This window comes from Bos mutus, chromosome 15 (genome assembly GCF_027580195.1).
Source record: "Bos mutus isolate GX-2022 chromosome 15, NWIPB_WYAK_1.1, whole genome shotgun sequence".
Classification (NCBI taxonomy): Eukaryota; Metazoa; Chordata; class Mammalia; order Artiodactyla; family Bovidae; genus Bos; species Bos mutus.
Genome location: NC_091631.1, coordinates 34,715,278 through 34,739,196, shown reverse-complemented (window position 1 = coordinate 34,739,196; position 23,919 = coordinate 34,715,278). Strand labels below are relative to the sequence as shown.

Here is a 23,919-nt window from a genome sequence, read left to right as displayed (position 1 = left end):
AATTATTTACATAAAATGCAGACAACTAGTTCTACCTGCTAAGATGCTACAACTTTCTGTGTGAATAAATTATACATCACTCCTTACTTCTTCAAAGAGCCCAGGATGGTGTCTGGCACACAGTCAGTCTCATTAAATATTTATTGGATAATTCAACAAATTAACCTGGTATTTTGTCTTCTCTTTATAGACACTTTTTTTGGGGGGAACAAAATGTCATTTACTCAAGGGTGTCGTAGAAGAACCCCCAAACTTTCTACAATTGATATCCCAGAAGAAAATTGACATTTATTCTTTATAACTTGAGTAACAGGTACTTGGGCTGCTAACTAGTTTCAGAGAGAATCAAAAATCACACAGTCCCATGGATTATACCAGAGGAGAATTTAAAACGGGAAGAAAGAGTCTCCAGCCAAAGAGAGACAGGGAAAGAATGATTATGTAAAAAGAGCCAGGTACCTGGCTCAATTAGGAAAGGCATAGTCAGAATTGACTAACAATGTTTAATTGGATCTATAAATATATTGAAACAAACTCTACAGTCAAGGAAAACAGTCTTAGTTCATCATAAACCTACAGAATTTCCCTATGGGCCCAGGGGTCTTTGTCAGTCTGTGGTAGATGACAGTTGTCCTTCTCCCACTCTGGACCCAACAGAGACTCTTTGGAATTCTTCACAAACTAGTCTGGAGAGCCAGGTCAAAGGACAAGGCGTAAATGGGCTGGGAGTCATTCCGCCAAACAGGTGGAGGTCTAGGAATTAGCTATTTCAAATCCTGAAAGATGATGCTGTGAAAGTGCTGCACTCAATATGCCAGCACATTTGGGAAACTCAGCAGTGGCCACAGGACTGGAAAAGGTCAGTTTTCATTCCAATCCCAAAGAAAGGCAATGCCAAAGAATGCTCAAACTACCACACAATTGCACTCATCTCACATGCTAGTAAAGTAATACTCAAAATTCTCCAAGCCAGGCTTCAGCAATACGTGAACCGTGAACTTCCAGATATTCAAGCTGGATTTAGAACAGGCAGAGGAACCAGAGATCAAACTGCCAACATCCACTGGATCATCAAAAAAGCAAGAGAGTTCCAGAAAAACATCTATTTCTGCTTTACTGACTATGCCAAAGCCTTTGACTGTGTGGATCCCAATAAACCGTGGAAAATTCTGAAAGAGATGGGAATACCAGACCACCTGACCTGCCTCTTGAGAAATCTGTATGCAGGTCAGGAAGCAACAGTTAGAACTGGACATGGAACAACAGACTGGTTCCAAATAGGAAAAGGAGTACATCAAGGCTGTATATTGTCACCCTGCTTATTTAACTTCTATGCAGAGTACATCATGAGAAACGCTGGGCTGGAAGAAGCACAAGCTGGAATCAAGATTGCCAGGAGAAATATCAATAACCTCAGATATGCAGATGACACCACCCTTATGGCAGAAAGTGAAGAGGAACTAAAAAGCCTCTTGAGCAAAGTGAAAGAGGAGAGTGAAAAAGTTGGCTTAAAGCTCCACATTCAGAAAACGAAGATCATGGCATCTGGTCCCATCACTTCATGGGAAATAAATGGGGAAACAGTGGCAGACTTTATTTTTTGGGTCTCCAAAATCACTGCAGATGGTGACTGCAGCCATGAAATTAAAAGACACTTATTCCTTGGAAGGAAAATTATGACCAACCTAGAGAGCATATTAAAAAGCAGAGACATTACTTTGCCAACAAAGATCCGTCTAGTCAAGGCTATGGTTTTTCCAGTGGTCATGTATGGATGCGAGAGTTGGACTGTGAAGAAAGCTGAGCGCTGAAGAATTGATGCTTTTGAACTGTGGTGTTGGAGAAGACTCTTGAGAGTCCCTTGGACTGCAAGGAGATCCAACCAGTCCATTCTAAAGATCAGTCCTGGGTGTTCATTGGAAGGACTGATGCTAAAGCTGAAAGTCCAGTACTTTGGCCACCTCATGCGAAGAGCTGACTCATTGGAAAAGACTCTGATGCTGGGAAGGATTAGGGGCAGGAGGAGAAGGGGAGACAACAGAGCATGAGATGGCTGGATGGCATCACCAACTCGATGGACATGAGTTTGAGTAAACTCCAGGAGTTGGTGATGGACAGGGAGCCCTGGCGTGCTGCGATTCATGGGGTCGCAAAGAGTGGGACATGACTGAGTGACTGAACCGAACTGAGGAATTAGCACATAGTTTTTCCAAAACAAAGCCCCATACCCATCCCAAACTGGATCCTACAGAGAATAAGTATGTCAATGTAAGTAAAGTTCAGGAGACAAGGGGACAAAAGCACGAATGGGCACCCCATCTCCTCTGGCTGCCTGCTATAGCCAACAAAGCAGGAAGAATGGATTGACAGACTTTGTGTAAATAGACGTAGGGATACATTTTTCAGAAGAAGGTATAGAGTGCTGCTTGGTGTCTTAGGCTCTTGGTGGTTTGTGGAGTGAAGGGTGGTAAGCTCCAGATGAAGACTGCAAATCTTGATGCTTTGGGCAGGGCCTAACCGGAACAAGGCTCTAAAGATCAGCTCCAAGAGGTACCCGAGGCAGGCCCTGGAAAGTGTGGTCTGTGGGGAGGCATAGGGTGCAGGGGGAAACCTGCCTGACCTGAAATCATGGCCTGGGGAGTTCTCTATCCAAATTTAGCATCATAGATAGTCTAGAGTATCTTAGGGGTCTGCATCCTCCACATTAGACCATGGGAGATAGATGACACACTCAATGGCTGGTGAAAACACTGAGAGAGGCTGGTGGAGGGATGAGCATATGTGTCACTATTTCCTTCTCCAGCCTAAGCCACTGTTTCAGGGCTGCATGGCTGCCCACCCCTGCCAGGGATCCAAGCTAAGTGGTGTTGAGGCCCGGAGGAGACTTAGTAGTGGAGCCAGTTCACAGGGTCACATGACCTTCTCCAGCAACACTCTGAAGCTTGAGGGCAAGAGGAGAAGCTGGAAGGTGTGTGATCATTTTGCATGTAAGGCAAACAACTGCAAATATTAAATACACATTAATAAGAATATTTGAGGATTTAGCCTCTATTTTTAATCAGCAAGACTTGAACTCCCTAGGGACCATTCACTATCCTTTCATTTATTCAAAAAATATTCCTTGGCAGCTATGGGCTGAATGCTGTGTGAGGCTCTGTGGATATGCTCTCAGGTAAGACAGTCACAGTCCCTGCCACCAAGGAAGGATGACAGTCTATTCAAAGGGACTTTAAAAAACACAGCACTGGTTATAGTAAATGCTATGAGAGAAACAACAGGAATGATGATTCTGAGAAAAGTAGGGGCACCTAGTTGAGGTAGGATGGCCAGGTTAGGTCTTTCCGAGAGCTAACACTTAAGTTGAGATCCAAAGGACAAGAAATGATGGATTTGTTTCGTCACTCTGGCCCTTGAGTGTGTATCAGGCGGGGAACCACTCCATGACCAAATGAATTGCTAAAGCCTCTTCTGTGGCGATGACACAAAGACAAGTCCTTGCACTGAAGGGGAAGAGTAAACGCTCCAGAGGCAGAGGCCCAGAGAGCTCCAGTGGTGACGGCACATCTGAGCAAAGCCTCCAGAGGTGAGGCCTCGAACAGGGAAGAGCTCACGGCCATGGCTCAACAAGAGAGCTGGGCTTTACAGACCTGTGTGTGCACACACGAACACACACACACATGTACGTGCACACCGCGTGCCTCCTCACACAGCTGTTCACATACCCAGAGACTCACAAGCCCACTTATAAGAGAGAACCCAGGCCGAGGGGCGACTGCACTCTGTCACGGCCGAGCCAGTTACCTTTTTCTGCGTGGTCACTGTGCAGAGCTGCTGACCTGGAGAGCTGGCTGTGCAGACGCTCAATTTCTGCATCCTTCAGGGCCACCTGCTCTTGCAGCTGGGCTACCTCAGCCTGGAAGAGAAAAAGGCATCCAACCAGCTCAGAGGGACCACCAGACCATAAGAAAGCAATTCCAGTCAGAGTCCAGAGCCCACGGGTCCTAGGACCCGTTAGGAAGTTAACAGGTCAGAGCAAAGTAGGAAGAGGCGAGCAGTGAGAGGTGTTTACCGCCCTCCCCACAAGGTGGCGCTCTGGGGAATAAACATGCTCTTCCTGGCCATTCTGGACACTGGCCCTCCCCTCTCCACTTCCCCACCCTGCTCTGACCATCCTAGCTGCTCTTTCTCCTGCTTCTTCCTCCCTGACTGGACTGAACTCTTCCCTCCCCTGCCTTCTGTAGTCCACACACCACTGAGGCCTGAGGAGGTGCGAGTGTGTGTAATTGGAGGGCTGCCCTTGGTCCAAAGATGAATTCTCTTTCTGGACATGGTCTTCTTCCTCCCAAGATACTCCTGCGACAGCATGTATGTACACCACTGTAATAAGTACGTGCATCTTTCATTTTTCCACCCCATACAGGAAATACAGTGGAAAGCAAATCACCACAAGTAGATAATGCGTGAGCCGAGTTCCCTCCCTCAAACTCTCCCACCCTGAATGCACAGTCACTGCCTCAGCCCAACCTCAGGCACCGATGCTCCTTTCCTCAAATGTAATTACATACAAGCACTCAGGTATGCTGAGTGGACATACTTGTGTAAATCAAGCATGTGAGTACAACACAGGTGTGCACACATTCATATAGGCAGCTGCACTGGGTGGTACCCAAATGTCTACCGAGTACAGCAGATTAAATTTCACACGTAATAGGAGGTGAGGTTGTTCCTGGGGCTTCCCAAGTGGCTCAGTGGGTAAAGAATCCGCCTGCAATGCAGGAGACACAGGCAGACACAGGTTCAGTCCCCAGGTCAAGGAGATCCCCTGGAGGAGGACATGGCAACCCACTCCAATAATCTTGCCTGGAGAATCCCATGGACAGAGGAGCCTAGCAGTCTGCAGTCCATGGGGTCACAAAGAGTCGAATATGACCGAGCATGCAGGCACACATGAGGTTGTCCCTGCCTTTCATACTCATAAGAAAATCAGAACTGGGTGGGTGCCATCCTAAGAGATACACTGGCTTTGGAGTCAAACAAACTTGGATTCTCTCATTTCCTAGTTGGGTAAGTGGTTTAGCTTTTCTGAGTCTTGGTTCATCTACAAAGCCAGGAGCATAGCATTTAGCTCATGAGCTGTAGTGAGGAGTAAATATGATAGTAGTTACAAACAACTTAGCCTCATGCTCTGTAGGCAGTCAGGCCTCAATCAGTGCTACTTCTATTGTTGTTCTCATCCCATTCCTTCCCTTATGGATAGCTAGTTAGTTCTCTGAGCATCAAGCCAGACTAAGAAAGGGGGTGAGAACTGACTCCCAGCCAGACAACAGCACACGCAGCAACAGCTTCTACTCTGAGCACCCCTCCCCCATGGTAGCCCAGTGGTGTCCCACCTTAATTCTGCAAGGTTATGGTATGGACTTGTCCTTTCATGAGGTCATCTTTGAACAACTCAAGTAACCAAATGAGCACTGGCCTGTTGGTGGCTCTTCCTGTGTTCAGTTTCAGGACACATGGATGGAGTGCACATTGCATTCTTACATCAACCCTCACTCAATCCTCACAGGAAACCAAGGGATGAAGAACTATCCCTGTACATCACTGGGGAGAAAGCAGGAGCAGTGAAGGATTTGACTGAGGATAGACAGATGAGAGCTGCTCTTATGGGGCTAGGGCACCCAGAGCCTTCCTCCAAGGGTCTGGACAAACCTTCCTTAATGTCCCCTAATGGGGACCAGGTAAAAACAAAGAGGTGGCAAGGAGTGGGTTTCCTTACCTGAAGTCCCTACAGAGCACTGTCCCTCTGCCTGGCTTCCACCCACAGAGTACGGAGAGCCGGGGCCAGATGTGCCAAACGGTTTGTGGAGACTTGCAGTTAGGTGGCAGCTTCTCACAGCTAACTCAGGGCTGTGGAGCCCATGGGCTTATAATTAATGGTGACAGTGGCTTCAGAAAACATTAGCATTGTCTGTGTGCATGCTGTCTCTCCAGTAGTGTCTGACTCTGTGCGACCCTATGGACTGCAGCCCACCAGGCTCCTCTGTCCATGGGATACTGCAGGCAAGAATACTGGAGTGGGTTGCCATGCCCTCCTCCAGGGCAATCTTCCTGACCCAGGGATTGAACCTGCATCTCTTACGTCTCCTGCATTGGCAAGTGAGTTCTTTATCACAAGCACCACCCGGGAAACCCCTTAGCCCTGAGACTCGATCCAAATGCCTCTCATTTCTATAGTGAAAAATTAAAGTATTAGCTCAGTCGTGTCCAACTCTTTGTGACCCCATGGATTGTAGCCTGCCAGGTTCCTCTGTCCATGGAGTTCTCCAGGAAGAATACTGGAGTGAGTAGCCATTCTCTCCCTTCTCCAGGGGATCTTCCTGAACCAGGGATTGAGCCTGGGGTCTCCTGCATTGCAGGCAGATTCTTCACTGTCTCATTTCTATACGGGCCAGACTAATCTTGGAAGATAGTCTCTTAACGTTTCTTGCAACTTCTACACCCATTTCTCCCCTTCTTTGCAGATAGGGCGAAATCTAGTTTCTACTAGGAATCCGCATACCCAATTCTTGTCTGCAGGCCTCACAGTGGACACCAGTGACTTCCAGGGGCAGATCTATCAAGGCAGAACCCAGGCTCTTCTCTCTGAGGCCTGCATCTGGGTGAGGTCATTTATTTACAACTCTACAGATCAACTGGCTGGGTGCCCCTTCCTGTATGCCAATTTTCATAGAATAGGCCAGAAATGACAGGTGCTCTCTTATGCTCAGAGAGGTGTCTATTCCAAAGCTGGGAAGTCTACAACAGCGCAGAGGCCCTGCATCTGACCATCAGAAAAAGTATGGTACTTCCATGGCCACTGAGACTGGAGTTGTGTGGCAAGAGGTTTGGGACAAAGTCATGCAGACCGGTGCCAAGCAGAGACAGGGTGCTCCATCTCCCTTAATTAAACCCAGGGACCAGGCCCTATAGCCACTGCACTGCCACATTTAGGGACTGAGAAGCTTTGCACAGAAAACTAAAGAACTTTAACAAACAAGACAGGTTTCAATCGCAGGAAATTAGGATGACGGAATGACACAGACCCAGATCAAAACCTCACCTTGGCCACTCTGAGCCTGTTTCCTCAGCAGAAAAATGAAGATAATAAATCAACCGACCTCGCTGGATTACTTTATGGCCCAAATGAGAAAACGTGTGCAAAGGGCTTGACACATCCTGGCACAAAGAGGGGTTTCAGACCTGGTGGTTATTAAATAACCCTTAGTATCTCAAAGGTCTATGTGCCAAGGCAGAGCGCTTTGGTGATTTAAGAGCTACTTGGTTTTATAATAGAAGGCGGTGTGTATAACTTCAAAGGTTTCACCAAGACAGGACTTGCTTGAGTGGATCATGGTGATGGAAGGTTCCGAAATGTTAGAGAAACAGTGTTCCTAGAACTGGGGCCTGGGCCGCATAGAGCATACAAGGGGACACTTAGATAAAGACAGAGCAGTAAGTGAACAAGCAGATTCTCCAGCGCTGCTGCTGAATAGCTATAAGATCTGGGGAAAGTTACCTAACTGCTCTGTGCCTCAGCTTCCTCATCAATAAAGTAGTTAAGAAAATTATTTACACTTATATATACATCAACATCGCATTCAGAGTTTTTTTTTAAACAATATGGTATAAAATTGTGAATAAATTATCAACACCAAAAATTAACAGAGAGACCCCCATCCTCCAAAAAAAGAGAAATGCCTGGAAGGAAATATTAATAGTGGTTATCTCCTGGGTGGTATATGAGTGATTTTTACTCCTTTAAATTTTTGTGATTTAAAACTTATATCTAATGATCATTATTGTTTTTATAATCACTTAAAGTTATAGAAAAATAAAGTATAAACTAGATGTTGGAAAAAAAAAAATTCTAAGATGAAAATGGGCTTCCCTGATAGCTAAGTTGGTAAAGAATCCTCCTGTAATGCAGGAGACCCCAGTTTGATCCCTGGGTTGGGAAGATCTGTTGGAGAAGGGATAGGCTCCCCACTCTAGTATTCTTGGACTTCCCTTGTGGTTCAGCTGGTAAAGAATCCGTCCGCAGTGCGGGAGACCTGAGTTCGATACCTGGGTTGGGAAGATCCCCTGGAGAAGGGACAGGCTACCCTACCCATTTCCAGTATTCTGGCCTGGAGAATTCCATGGACTGTATAGCCCATGGGGTCGCCAAGAGTCGGACAGGACTGAGCGACTTTCGCTTAGCAGTAAGATGAAAATGCCTACGGGACTACCTGGTGACGCCTGTGGGTGGCGCTGCAGAGCTCTTGGTGGAAAGGCAGGCGTGTGTGCACCCTAGGTAGCCCAGGCCAGTTCCTCAGGCAGGAAAAGTTGCTTCAGGTTTTAAGGTTTCCTTCCCTTAACCCCAGATTGTCCTTCCTCTGCTCCCAAGGAAGTCTAACTCTGTATTTTAATGTGAAATTTCCTATTGCTTAAGTGCAAGCTAATTTAAAGTTTTAAAATACAGTGTTCTGGCCAAGACAATAAATGTGTGGGTTGAATCCATTTCAACTAGTAGAGAAAATGAAAGAAGAAACAAAAGAGGGAAGGATAACACTTATTTTGCAAAAATAATATATCACTGGTATCCTTTAAACAGCAAGCTCCTCAGTTCAATAGAAATATGGTTTGGTTGGAAAAAAAAAAAAAAAGACAAGTACATATTTTTAGGAATTGCTAAAAATAAAGCATGCCTCTTTTTAGAAACTGATTACTACAGCAGAAGGACTGCTACATTTAAAACAATGCAGCCAAGATAATGTTGGCCTTCATCTAGCGCCTCAGCCTGGGGGTTACTGTGGGACTGTGACTTCAGCAATCATAATCTCTGGGGCTTTCTCCAGGGGAAGAGCCCTCCTGGATTAGATCCATCTGCTCACACAATCTGCACACTGTTACCTATGCATACAATGGGGTCAATTCACATTTCTCAAGCTAAGGCTACTGCACACCCCAGGCTCGGACACAGACCCTCCCCACGGGGCTCAAAGCCTCTCCATAAACAGCAGGACTGCCTCTTACCTTGGTGGCCTTCAGTTTCCATTCATACTGATTCCGTTCATTTTCCAACTCTTCCACCTTGATTTTGAGGTGCCGGAGCTCCTGAAGCAACTCCTAGACGAGTGAGCAAGACAGAGTTCTGATGGTTAAAGAGCAGGGTGTTGCCAGGATCTACAATCCTGCATAATAAGCACATGCACAGAGGATGACGCCAAGGCAGGAGCCACCACATCAGGCTCCGCACTGCGGCTGGCTCCGATCTTTAAAGATGGCCGGTCCTTGCTTCAGGAAGAGCTGTGTGCCTATTACAAAACAAAGGCCTGGAGTTTCAGACATAAGGAAGAGAACATTTTTTCTTTTAGAACCTGTTCCCCTCCACTTTTCTAGCATCTGCATTCCCTGTAGGGGGTACCCAAACCATGCACACACGTGTAAAGGACAGGAGAGGTAGGGTTTGGGAGCAAGAGAAACAGAGATGCAAAAAACAAACAAAAACAAGGCAGCTTCTTATAGACAAAGGGACAGGAAGCGTGCTAAGTGGGAGCATCTCTCTGCCTGGGGAGTTGAGGAGCCTAAAGGGAGGGTCAGGGAGGAAGTGACAAGCCAGGAGGATAGAAATCAAACACTGCAAGGTCAAACGCTCAAGTGTGAAATGTAAAGGCTGGCCTGGGTGTTCTAGCTCTGAGGAGGGAGTTGGCTTGAAGAAAGGAGGAAGAGGGGAGGCATCTAGGGAGAGGGCAGACAGGAAGCATGAAGGCAGACAGCCTGTTGGGCTGGAGCAGAGGATGGGCAGCCTTCAGTGGGAATAAGGTCAGGAGATAAGGTGGAACCTTACTGTAAAGGCTGTTGGATGAGAATATAAAGAATTCTGAAGCCATTCTTTAGATCGTATTATAGGAAGCCATTGAAGGTTGCTGAGTGGGAAGGTGACATTTAAACAACTTGCTGATGGTGGAGCTGGAAATCAGGCCTGTTATCTTCTGACTCCAGGGCCCCTGCTTTCTACAGTACCCCTTAGTACAGACACCACTGTCCCAAACCTAGGGTCCTTTAACAGACAAATGGTCCTGTTGACTGGTTTCATTCAGAAAAATTAGCATAAAAGTGTTTACTTCCACAGACTTTCTGAACTCCAGACTCATGTAACTTTCCACTTAACACCTCCACATGGATGGCATCTGGGCCTCTTCCAACTGTCATGGCCCAAGCGGAACTCTCAGTTCCCGTTTTTAGATATCCTTGTCTCACTAAATGACATCTCCATCTTGTGTCAGAAACCCAGGATCCCTCCTTGGCATCTCTTTGGTCTTTGCCCCCAACATACGTAATCTACAGAGCCTTGTAAATTCTACCTTCAAGGAAACGGCCTGAGTCTCTTGTTTAACTCCAACCCCACTGTGGCTACTCTGATCCAGCAGTCAGTGCTGACAGCCTGGACAGTCTCTCTGCTGGCTGGTCCTCTGTCGTCTTGCCCTTCTTGAATCCACTGGCCCCATGGCATCCAGGGGAACAATACAATTGAAGCACAAGTCTGATCTTGGCCTTCCCTGCTCTTCAAAGATCATGAAATTTAACCCGTGACCAACACAGCTGGGCCTGACCCTGCGCCCTGACTCTTGTATTACTAGCTCTCCCCAGGTCTACTCCAGCCACACCCGTACTTGTTAGTTCCATCTGACTTGGGCCCTTGCACCTGCAGCTCCCTCAGTCTGGAGTTGTCTGCCAGGTTAATCCCTGCCCATCCTTCAGACTGCCTTGAGCAAAGCTATCCCAACCTCCACACTTCCTCAGATCTCCCTTCTATACTCTTGTGGTATCTGTATCATCTTTTACATCATTTGCAATTAAACATTTACCGGTGTGACTGCTAGTGGCTAGTTATCCTCCTATATTGTGAACTCCATGAGCTTTGCTAACCTCTGGCACATAGTCAAGTATGCATTATTTCTTGATGAATGAACACATGCAACTCAAGCCATCTATTAACTGGCCTAGAGCTCTTTGCATTCTGAGACAATCCACCGGAAAGTGACATCGCTTCCACTTGAACTGTGTAGGTTTTACTAAGATTTTTTTTTTAACTAAAATTTTTTTTTTACTAAAAATCTTTACAAAGATTTTTTTTTTATAAATGAGGTGAACATTTGTTGCTGCCCTTAAAAAAAAAAAGTCTTCCAAGCTAAGATTATTGCCTCCTTGATCTGCAACATTAGACTTTAAGGCCTGTTGTGACTTGTAGCAGATCCAAGATCATTTTCTGAGTCTAGCTGTGCTTGAGGGGGATTCCAAGCCTGCTGATGGCAGAACCCAAAGTGTGCAGGTTACTGCTGAGGAGCAGCCATTATGGGGACACCGAGCAGGACCATCTCCAGGCTTGGGGACCTCTGGGGCCCAGCCTCTTCCTTCTCAGCTATTTGTTGCCCATCATGAGCTATTAGCACTGGTGCCCACTCTCATTTCTCTCACAAGTCCTTCTGGGGTGACCCGCTCTCCATGGGGCCAGCACCCTGTCGGAGCTCCCCTTTCCAAATCTGCACCTCATCTTGACTCTCATTTTCTTCCCCACCGAGCCCTGTCCTCTCATGCCCAAGTCAGAGTAGAGATTTTTCAACACGTCTCATAGTTGAATATAACATCACGGCAACTTCCTACAGACGTGGCTATCGTGACCTTGACCTTCCCGGTCCTCTTCAGTAGGGAGCATTGGAGGCACAGGATCATGGCTGTGCAGCTGCCATCACAAAACACTGGTGACACCAGTGTGAGGGGTCAAGTCTAGAATCCCAGTCAGATACACTCCACAGGCCCAGAGGTGGTGAGATCCCGCAAACGTGATCATGTGGGAGAATTTCCCCCAGAAACTGAGACGATGACAGTTGTCACATATACGGAAACTCGTGTTCTATTTTCTCACTGGGGATAAATCCCTTTAAGTATAAACTTGAAAGGATTCTTTCATGATGCTATTTTTTTCTTAAAAAAAAAAAAAAAAGAAATCACGTGAGACGAAACTTCATTTAATCTCCCAGCCCAGGAGGAAGAGCTGGTCAGACCTGGGACGGGAACTCCTGAAGCTTCCTTTTATACCAATGCCCCATCATTTGGGGCACCTGACACAGCTCACTCCCAGCCCTGAGGCAGATAAGTGCAGTCGCCGTCAGAGGGGTGGCCTCTCCTGCTCAGATGCTGCTGGGGGAGTGTCACAGAGCTCAGCTCACGTCCCCCAAGGGGAGTCCCAAGCTCTGCCCAGAGGTGACTGCAGATCCATGTTAAGCTAGCACACACGGTTCTGGTTAGGAGATACCCCGGTCCCTCCGCCATGAGACGCCCCACACACACATGCGCCCATATACTTAAGTGTGGTGCCTACAGGTGACCCCTCCCCGTGGGCACAGTCCTGGCCGCAGGGCTGGGGCCGGGCCGCACCGTCGCCAGCCGCCACCTCCTCAGAGTAGTCCCTACTGAGAGAGAGGCGCTCTTGCATCTGCCTGTGGATGTCCAGCTGCAGCCTACACATCTGCTCCTGCAGCTCACTGATCACATTCAGAACCGACTGTAGGAAGGAAGAGAGAGGAGAAAAAAGCACTCAGCGTCAGTCTGCACTCACACGCGGAACTCCCTGGGAAAGCAGAACAGAAGGACGGAAGTGTGCAGTGGGGCACCCGGGGGTCACTGTCCATGACCACCTGCTCTCTTCACAGGAACCAAAAGACGCAGTGTTTTCCCTCACCTGCCCCATCCGCAGGACTGTCTTGCAATTTGAACAACCCCCTCAGCAATGCCTTCGTGCCATACTGGGGGCCATCATTACCTGTCCAGGTCTGAGATGCAGAGTCCAGCAACAGAGAGATGGGCATACATGTGGACACACCCCTTCTACACACACCAACTCCTTCCCTAAACATACCAACACCTGAGTACCAGGGACATACAGCACACAACATGTTCACAGGTCCCCAACCCTAAGCACTCCCTCACGCCCAACACCACACCTGCCTCCTCTGAAGCCTCAAGAACATTTTGGCCTTTTATGTCAACTTCAGAAAAATACTGCAACTTTTAGAATTCATACCTACTTAGTTCTGAATCTCTTGGACTAGCAGCTCCACTGGGCTTTTCTTTATCTACTCCACAGACATTTAGTGCCATTCTTCAGGGACCCAAGGCCACAGTAAGCAGCGGCACTCATGGGTGAGTGAGGAGAAACACACAAATAAAAATCACAAATGGTTATAAGTGCTATGCCAGGAAGACGGCGGGGCTTTCAGAGAGTGGGGAGGGACTAATTCTGCCTGGGTCAGGTCAGAGATGGGACGAGTCTCAGTGATGTCAAGTAGGCACATTCTAGACCCCTCACCTGGGTGGGGGTAAAGGAGACGAGGAGTCAGGGACTGGGTGATATGGTAGATGACGGTACTGCTCACATCAACAAGATACCCGAGAGGCTGGGGAAGACTGTGGGCAGAGTGAAGGAGATGGCTGCCAATAGATCTAAACAGAGCCCAGGGTGGTCAGGGTGGCAGCCAATCACAGTGGTTAGCCCCTTTCTGCCCACCTTTACTGATGTTCTAAGCACCGTGCTGAGGGGTCTGCCCCCTGGTACCTGCCCAGGCATGCAACGTTTTCCATCCCCAGTAGAAATTGTGTTTTGTTTAAAAAGAAAAGCTCCTCCCTGCTAAACCTTGTTGGGTCCAGGTGGCAGCTTGGGGCTGAGAGGACACTGGGCTTGGGCCCTACGCCAGCCACTCCACTTGAACCTGGGGAGCTGAGCGGCAGGCATGGCTGTTGTAAGCGGGCCCCGGGCCTCCTGGCCACTCTGCCCTGGAGCCAGCTCACCTAAATCAGCCTGGAGATGGCCCCACCCTGTCTTCACCCAGAATCAGCGTCAGAAGGTGGGCCGCCCTTGACTCAGCTGACTTTGGTAAACAGCTTGCATGGTGCCTGGCACACGGGAGCCTTCAATAAATGGGAGTTCACTTTCCCCCAGTGCTTCTCCTTTTGCCACCAAGTACTTGACCCGTAAGGAATGAAGGAGAGAAACTGGGAGAGCAATCAAAAACATCTCAAGGTCACAGGACATAGTGAAGACCTACGTGACGTTGATCACTGACAACAAAAGCCCAGGCATGCCCCCCATACTGGTCACTCTTCCAGAGCCTTTAGTCTTTCCTAGCCACTGGCCCCGCCTGTCATCAGACCCGTTCTTCTCTCGCTTATGTAAGTTTCAAGAACTTTGCTGCCCTCACTCTTCTCTTGTTCCCTTCATTGGTATCTCTCTCAAGTGAGGGGTCTAGACCCACTGACCCTGATTTTCATCACCTCATCCCCACCTCCAGTCTCCAGGCAAATGAGCTGGAGCTCTGTCTCCACCACACAAGGGGTCAGTACCGGCCTCCTCGTCAGATCCACACATGTGTTCTCTGTCCTCAAGCTGTGTGGCTCCCTCTTTTTACTCCTTACCTTCAGCAACTCTGAACTACTCAGGTTCTTCTGGCCTCTCTTTTACTCTTTTTCTGCCAACCTATCCATCACTCCAGCCTGTGGGTCTTCATGAATCCCAATGTCAACTGACTCGTTTAGTTTTTATTTGGCTTCCTGTCATCACAACTTCAAGTCCTTCTATTTCAGCATCCAAATTATGGACTAAAAATGCTCACCAGGCAGGAGGACTAAGAGCAGATGACATGACCCTCTACAAAAAAATCTTCCTAGCAGGAATCTTACGGCACTGTTCATTATCATTTGGGTACCAATAAGATGCTTGCTCCTTGGAAGAAAAGTTATGACCAACCTAGACAGCTTATTAAAAAGCAGAGGCATTACTTTGCCAACAAAGCTCCGTCTAGTCAAAGCTATGGTTTCTCCAGTAGTCATGTATGGATGTGAGAGTTGGAAAGCTGAGCACCGAAGAATTGATGCTTTTGAACTGTGGTGTTGGAGAAGACTCTTGAGAGTCCCTTGGACAGCAAGGACACCCAACCAGTCCATCTTAAAGGAAATAAGTACTGAATATTCATTGGAAAAACTGATGCTGAAGCTGAAGCTCCAATACTTTGACCACCTGATGTAAAGAACTGACTCATTTGAAAAGACCCTGATGCTGGGAAAGATTGAAAGTGGGAGAAGGGGACGAAAGAAGATGAGATGGTTGGATGGCATCACCAACTCAATGGACATGAGTTTGAGTGAACTCTGGGAGTTGGTGATGGACAGGGAGGCCTGGTGTGCTGTAGTCCATGGGGTCGCAAAGAGTCGAACACAACTGAGCAACTGAACTGGTGCCTATTTTGGCATTCATCCTAAATTCCTATATCTTATCCACAAGACTTATCCCAAGCAGTGTTTCCACATGTGATGCCTCACTAAAGTGGGGATTTTCCGGGCCTAATGCTGCAAGATGTACTCCTGGCGAAACCAGTGAGGCCCAACAGACATGACTCACTCTTAAGAGACACAGACCCCTACTTAGTCTTCTAGCTTCTCACAAACCATCACAGGGTTGACTTCAAACTCAGCAGAATGAATTTTGTAGAACCCTTCTTTCTTTGCCATTTTGAAAAAAAGAGGAGGAGTAAAAAATGGTTACTTCCAGTTTTTTTAGCAACTCACTGATTTCTCAGATTCCTTAAAATTCACTCACAGCAAGCACTTGTGCACCTGTGAGAAGCATCAGCGGAACCAAGCCCATTCTTTCTTTGACCTTCTCGCTGAGCGTGTGACTTTAAAGGGAAACCTCCCTATTGCCCTCGGCACTGGCCCTTTGAGTGGGGTTTGCCCTTCCGGATTACTGTTCATACAGGTGCACTTTCATTTGTCTTTTGACCTTTGGTACAAGCCCTTTTGAAAACTAGTTTCTCTCAAGGTATCTCTAAGCTTCTCCTTTTTATTGGTATTATTTGTGAGGTTACACAGTCAGAAATAATTATATTTCTAAGTAGTTCAATATTTTTGAGTCATCTCTTCTTTGTCTGAACTTTCAAAGGTAAGCTTTACCAAAGTCTACAGTGTATGGCAGTCTATGGTGAGTTTCCCCTCCTCCACTGTCATGAATTCTCAAAATAGCAATGGCCACTCACTCCCAAGATACTCTTCACTTCTACTTCATAAACTAGTTTCTAGCTTTGCTTTAGCTTTAGAGCCATAGTGGGAGTTTTCCTGGTTTATCTACATTCAGGGCAGAAACTAAAAACAAGAGGGTAGGGAAGAAACAAAAACAAAAAGCAGCCTTTCGATACTTAGGTGTTTAGCTGAAGGAATCTTTTGAAAGTAAAAGCGTGAGTCGCTCAGTCGTGTCCGACTCTTTGAAACCCTGTGGACTGTAGCCCGCCAGGCTCCTCTGTTCAGGAGATTTCCCAAGCAAGAATGCTGGAGTGCATCGCCATTCCTTTCTCCAGGGAATCTTCCCAACCTAGAGACTGAATGTGGTTGTCCTGCATTGCAGGCAGATTCTTTACTGTCTGAACCACTAGGGAAGCCTGGAGTAGTCTTTTTAGGAACTCTCCAAATTGCCGCTCCCTCCCATTCCTGTCCCTTGTCTGCCTCCATCAGTCTGGGCATCTGTATTAGGAGTGCACCCATTTTCCTCCTCTGCTTCCTGTAACCACGTGGTGCAGCCCAGCAATTCTGGACACTCTCCTCTCAACCTCCTATCCATGTGGCAGTGCTGCTCTCCAGTGTGTGCATCCTCAGGCCTGCCACTTCAGTGTACTTTAAAATCCTTATTTTCAGAGCCAGCCCATCTCTTCTCTCAACAGGTCTGTCTCTCTCCCATTCGGTGGAGCCTTTTGTCGCAGTGTTTCCGTTCTCAGGCTTCATGTCATGAAGTCCAGGTGACATTTATGAGGTTCTAATCACTGCTCTGTAATCTCAGCTCATTTTATTTATTCCTCCTGCTTTGCTAACCATCAAATTTCTTTTTTTTTAATGGCACTTTTCTGTGTGAGACTACTGGGCAGCTCCCATAATCAGTCTTTCCTATGCTACCCTACCTGTTAAACTTGTTCACAGTTTTACTTAGCTGTTTTTCTCCCTCTTACTTCATGCTCAGTTTAGGACCATCCTGGCACTCTGACACATCAGGGTGGGAATACCACCTCCACACCTGTCAAAAGGTCAAATGCATGTACCCTTTGACCCTTCAATTTCACTTCAATATCTTCACACATTTACAAATTTATTCACAACAGCATTACTTATAAGAGCAAACACTTGGAAACAAATGTCCACCCAAAAAGAGAGAAATGGCTAAATGAGGGTAGAGAGCGAAATAATATATAAACATAAATACAAATGAGGAAAAAAAAATTTAATGTGCTTGATATGAAACAAACTCTGACTGCTCATTAAAAAAGAGAAAGATCTAAAGTAATGTGTATCTGTGCAAAAATGAGGAAAATAATTAATCCACCTAAATTTGCTCATCCATACATAGGATAACTCTGAAGCATACAAAACAAACTGACAACACTGGCGCCTGCCTGCTGGCCGGGGAAAGGCCATGGAAGAGGAGATTTTGCTGCGTTACCTTTCTGAACTAACTTATGTGAGTTGTTGGAGTATAATTCCTATACAAATAAAAATGAGTAAATAAAATAAAATACAGAAAATAAAAACAAGAATAGTAAAACTTTCCTAAGTCAGGCTAGCACCTCTCAGAGCAAACACAATGATCCCAGCCTTTGCTCTGTACTCCAAGTCCATCATTCTGATTGCCCCAGTTCAGAAATCAGAACCCTTCCTTTCCAAAGTCCCACCCATAGGAAGAAAGTAAGCATGACAACAGCATCTGTGCTACAAGACATTCCATTTTCTGCCAGGAAATCCTAGAGACTGCTTCTGGTTCTCTTTGAGATATTCCTGACCCATCGGGCTGCCTCCATTTCCCAGCACACGCCAGGCCCCTGGTCCCCTTTTGGAAGGCTGCTTTGGTACTACACGCAGAAGGGGATGCAGCTGCAGGCCTCGCTGCATACCCAGTGCTGGAAGCCAGATGCCCTTCTCCAAGGAAGATCTCTCCAAGGGCTGTGACTTTGATAGGTGCGCCACCCAGAGGTTTTCCTTTGTCTCTGGATCGCTTTCTTTCATGTCCCATCCTCCTAATTGTGGTATCACTTTTCGCACTGGTCACTTTTCCTATCATCCTACTTTTCAGGCATAAACCTAACAGACCCAAACATGGGTCCCCTGAAATGACCCAGAACCACTGCAAAAGGCTCAGAAGAAAAGGTACAGTAAACAGGAAACCCAGTATTCACCCATGTCTCACAAGGGTCACCAGTGACTCCTGAGTGAGCTGGCTGTCAGGATTGTATTCGTCTAACAGGAAACCTACACCTCAAAGTCCTCGGGTTTATATATGAATATTTGTAATCACTTTGATACTGACTATAGGGCAGCAGGATACTGGCTTAGGATAAATCCTGAGCTACACAGAGAAAGTTTGTTCAGATCTGGCTCAAAAGACCTCAAAAGAAAAAAAGAAAAAAGTCTTGCCTCTTTCAAACTGTAAGCAATCAGCTGAACCTTAAGCTAAGTGCATTCACTAGAAAAACAGCAGCAGCACAGGATGAGAAGCAACATTCCCTTTAATCATGCTCCTACGCCCTCAGTGACCTGAGCTGGCCAAACATCTCACACAAAACAAACACCTTCACACACAGGACAATAGTGCAGCTTAAGCAGCCCTCCGCATGGCTCTGAGCCTCAGATGCTCCAGAGAGTTACAGACAGGAGTGTTGGGTCTCAACATACCAGCAAAGATCCTGTTCAATTACAAGAATGAGAAAGTTGTTTCAGGTCAGGGGGCTGGTCGCTGAATTTCACAAGTTTCAACAGCCTAAAAAATTCCTCCACGTGGAAGGAAACCTAATGCTTGTACTAGCAGCTGGGAAGGGCTGTTATCTGGTAGAACTGAGGCCAGGGGCTTAGGGCTTATGGTACCCCATATATGAACAGCCTAATGGAAAACAAAAACAAAAACTCAGACTGAAAAATAATCCTTCAGAAAAGAAAAAATAAAGCAAACAGTAAAATGACTGCATTAGTGGTACTCGGCCTAGAAGTGGGGGCTCCCCTTCCTTATCCAGAAAGGAGCTGAACTGATCCAGCTCAGTGCTAACCCAGCATTCTGCTGCCATGAACTGACTCTAAGGCTCACGCACACACACCCATATGTGGGCCCACACCCACTACAGTGACTGGTTCAGAACAAAGCACTTGAGCCAAATTAGCCCAATGAGATGCAATCCTGGGGAACCTTTGAAAGAGAGAATCTCTCTATGCACTATGCCACTATAGTAGGCTCTAAGGCTACCTCTGGCCACCTTCGTCACACGTGGGAGAGCCTTCCTGAGAATAAGGCTGGTGCGTGCATGCTCATGTCTGACTCTTTGCGACACCATGGACTGTAGCCCACCAGGCTCCTCTGTCCACAGAATTTTCCAGGCAAGAACACTAGAGCAGGTTGCCATTTCCTTCTCCAGGCAATCTTCCTAACCCAGGGATCTAACTGGCATCTCTTATGCCTCATGCATTGGCAGGTGGATTCTTTACCACTGAGCCATCTGGGAAGCCAAGAACAAGGATGGAACAGAACCAAATGAGACATTAAACCTGATTTCTAATGACATGGTGAAGCCAACTGGATCTAGTGAGATCAGCTTTTAAAACCCTAGACTGTTCCAGTTGTGTGACTTAATAGTCCCCCCTCTTTCTTTTCCTTCCTTCTTTCCGTGGTTTTGGTCTCTATGGTTTTAAGTCTTCCGCCCCCAAGCCTAAATGTATATTCACATGTCTTGAAATATTGGTAAAAGAACTCTACATCTGGAGAAAATCCAGTTGCTTCTCTCTGAACATTGAAGAAGTATAGTCTATTCAATTGACACTTCACACAGATAAGCTTTCAGTCTGTGTGAACTCTGCAGTCGGTCAATAATGTAGCTAGGTCTACATTTCCATTTCTTGCATGCTCAACAACACAATCAGTAATAACTAATAAAAGCTTGCTATCCAGCACTATGCTAAGGACTATACATACACACGATGTCCTTCCTTCCTCAGAACAACTGAGCAAATAGCAAGTATTGCTAATCTCCATTTCACAGAAGAAGAAACAGAGGTTTGCGGGGGCAGGGTTCAATTACTTTTCTAAGATCACAGAGCTACTGAGTAGCTGAGCTTGGATTACAGCCAAGAGATCTGATTCAAGAGCGTGCACTCTTAATCCCTGGAAGATGGTGTCCTCAGTTTAATGGAGATAAATTTTATTTTGGCAACTATACCTCTTACTAACGAGCATGTTCTCAAAAGCAACACAAGGAATATGCCCCACATATTAGCAGTGTCTCCATCGCCAGCATTTACCCAGTAAACACAAATGTGCCAGGTTTCAGAGGACAATGATGTTTGTGCTTAATTGAAAGGAACAATGTCCATCTTTAGATTTTAGATATGCCTGAATGGAAGCAAGGATGCCAGATCATACGATACAGACTTAACTTTTGTTATTTTTTTTTCTGATTTCATAACACAATTACCCATTTTACAGATAAAGAAATGGAAGTTCAGAGAGATTAAGTAGTTAACTTGCTGAAATTCAAAGAGGTATTAACCAGTTAGGTCAGTTAATTGAGCCAAGGCATTTCTAACCCTAAAGGCTGCTCTTCTTGTCACATCTCACAATGCCACATCTCAGAATGCACAGTATACAAAAGGAGAGGCTTGTGGGTAGAAACACACAGAAGGTGGTTATATTAAGTTAAAGCAGACTGTTCTGAGCTGAGCCTGAACTTTATTCAAAACATTTATCAAAAAAAAAAAAAAAAAAAACTGGCATGCTCCAGTCAATGGCATATGAAGCCTGAGAAAACAAACCAAAACAAGTCACAGGAAAACATTCTCTAAGAGAAAGCCTGTTTACAGGCTCACCCACAGGAGCCATCAGGAGAAAAGAAACACAAAATCTAGGGGCCACAACTGGGTCACTGAAATGCATATTAAAGAATGTCTCCAGGCTCCATGAACAATGACAGTGGCCATCCCAGCACATGGTCATCTCTCGCAGGAGACCTCTTGTGTCCCTCTGAGTCTTGTCTGCTCCTTTCCATCCTTGCCAGCAGCCTGAGGGAGGATAAAGCCTAGAGCCAAAATGGGGTGGTTTGGGCACTGCTGAAATCTGCAGCCACAGCAAAACCCGATAACTTGGTATTAACAGATCACTGGGTCTCTGATGTATAGATGTTTCTGGCACTCAGTGGCTGTCAGGCGTGGGGTTGACCAGATGGCCTGAGGCCACACTAGGATAGCTTCCCCTGATCTGAGTTTAGGGTAGTATGGGTCCTCCCCAGAATGTGGTTTATCGCACTCACCTCTGCTTTTTTCTGCTTCTCCTCCTGCTCTTTCTGTTCCTTCTCCATGCCCACCAGCTTGAGCTTCAGCTCAGACACTTCGGTCATCAAATTGAGCTTCTGGGTCTCAAGAGATGTACGACTTAGTAGCTCCTGCAGGCAAAAACAGATCTCAAAATCATAAACCTCCATGGCAGTAGGAACAACTGTAACTCCATTCATAGCACTTAAGGCAGTCTCTACATTGTACATTGAAACTGTTACATGTGAGTCACACTTCTCTCTGGGACAGGCCTGTGTTGATGGTGGGTCACTCAGGGATTGCACAGTTCCTGATCCTATCCTCTGTGCTCTGAGAGTCAATGTGAGCTACGTTTCTCAAGAAAACACATTTGTCCATAGAAACCATTATTCATTATTTCCAGGTTAGAGAAAAATAGATGGGTTGGCTCAGAGAACAAAATTTCTCCATGTCTATTTTTAAAGCAAAGGCAGCAGATTCTCTGCACCAAAATAAACAAACAAAAAACAAGCTAATGTTAATAATATATGTTTCAAAACCAAAGTCTCCATATCATCTCCTGGGCTTAGTTCAATATTCAGCCCAGTCTTCCACACATCTCACTGTAAGACCTCACTGCAATGAACTTAGAAGGGAGCTAGGACATAAAGCAGATATTCGGTTATTATTTACTGAATAGTTATAGTATAATCTTCTGTGATATGTATCTTTCCCAGTAGTCCTGCCAAGCCTAAAATAGTAGCAGACAACAACCTGCCATTAATGCATTAATAAGCATAAATAAGATGAGAAACAAAGGTGATAGGTGAAACACCTGCTCAGCACTACTAGGAATTATGAAGGATCTCAAAAGCCAGGCGGACGTCCCGTCGTCCAGGGGTAACATTTCTCCATGGGCAAAAAGGCAATGTTCCACGAGATCCCAAATCCTGCCACCCAACAGACACTGGACACACAAGTCCGGGCAAGGAGACTATGATATGGTCCTCAGAGGCCCTAGGAAGGTAACCCCTGATGTGAACAGGTGGAAAGGACATCCTGCCATGGTCTGAACTTTCTGTGTCATCTTAAGCAACCCAACCCTAGTACAAGAATGGTGATATCAACAATCTGACCCTACAGCCACAATTTCATGTGTTCTGAACCGTCTTCAACTCATAAAACCAAACCACATGAGACACAGATTTTAACTTGGACAAGATGATTTCCTAGGCCAAAGGCCGTCAGTATCGCTGAAAGCCAGGCTTCAAACCGTCCATTTGCTAACCTGAGGGAGTAAGTATCTAGAACCCAGAGAATTCAGCAAAATGAGCTTTTCACTAGGCTGAGGAGGCCAGCTCTTCCTGAGCCAGCCAGATGTGAAGCTGGCTTACAGGGCAAAGGTGGGGCTGCTTGGTCATGAGGAGTTAGCCAGATAAGGGAGCCCAGTGTTGAGAGCAGGGGTGGGTGGACACAGATTCACTGAGTACCTCCTCTGTGCTCAACACTGCTGGGTGCTTTACATATACTATCTCAATAAACCCCCACCCAGGGACTAAGCAGTCAACATTATCACCCCTATTTCAAGATGAAGAAACAGGCCCAAGATTTATTGGTCCTTTCATCTACTTGAGGCAATCTGCAAATAGACAATTCAAGTTAAAAAATAAGTTGTAAAAATTAAAGCAGGTAAGGAAAGAAGATGAAGCCAGAGTGATTTTTGGCATAAAACTCAGACCCTAAAGTTCTATTCTTTATTGGTGATCAATATTATCTATATTGATGCTTTTGAACTGGGGTGTTGGAGAAGACTCTTGAGAGTCCCTTGGAGTGCAAGAAGATCCAACCAGTCCATCCTAAAGGAAATCAGTCCTGAAGATTCATTGAAGGATTGATCCTGAAGCTGAAACTCCAATACTTTGGCCACCTGATGTGAAGAGCTGACTCATTGGAAAAGACCCTGATGATGGGAAAGACTGAAGGCAGGAGAAGGGGACGACAGAGGATGAGATGGTTGGATGGCATCACCGACCTGATGGACATGAGTTTGAGTAAACTCTGGGAGTTGGTGATGGACAGGGATGCCTGGTGTGCTGCAGTCCATGGGGTCGCAAAGAGTCAGACATGACTGAGCGACTGAACTGAACTGAAAGTTCTATTCACAGCTAGAGATTGAGTACAATGTGTGCAAATTGAATACAATGAGTGCAAAAGGAAAAACGGATGATTCTAGAACTCCAGGATAGAATAGGATAATCCTATCCATAGTCCATAGGATAGTAACAATTGCTTTGGAGTGCTGAGAACTGAGAAAATTTTCTTCCATGAGACTTCAATCATTTGTTCAACTATCAGATGCCAAGGCCTAGGGATAGGAGAGTTAAAAACACAGCTCCTGTGGAGTGCTTGAGTCTTTTAAGATGGTATTTATGCAGTCATCTATTGTCTAGTGGTCAAGATATAAGACAATATCCTGACCTAGATATTGACCCAATATACAATATCTTGACCCAATCCTACCAAGACAGGTGGGATTCAAAAAAG

At 46.1% G+C, this 23,919-nt stretch overlaps 1 protein-coding gene across 9 annotated transcripts in view; it reads right to left on the bottom strand.

Annotated features, from left to right (window-relative positions):
• Positions 1–23,919, bottom strand: part of PPFIBP2 (PPFIA binding protein 2) — a 166,407-nt gene that overhangs the window by 41,284 nt on the left and 101,204 nt on the right. For 7 of the 9 annotated variants that reach the window (XM_070383864.1, XM_070383861.1, XM_070383862.1 and 4 more), the window contains 4 exons: positions 21,396–21,527; positions 12,401–12,583; positions 9,052–9,144; positions 3,802–3,913 (listed from right to left, as the gene is read on the bottom strand). In XM_070383864.1, the coding sequence (XP_070239965.1) occupies positions 3,802–3,913; positions 9,052–9,144; positions 12,401–12,583; positions 21,396–21,527 (520 nt within the window). The remainder of the gene's footprint in view (positions 1–3,801; positions 3,914–9,051; positions 9,145–12,400; positions 12,584–21,395; positions 21,528–23,919) is intronic. The other 2 variants (XM_070383867.1, XM_070383868.1) reach the window with 1 other exon arrangement.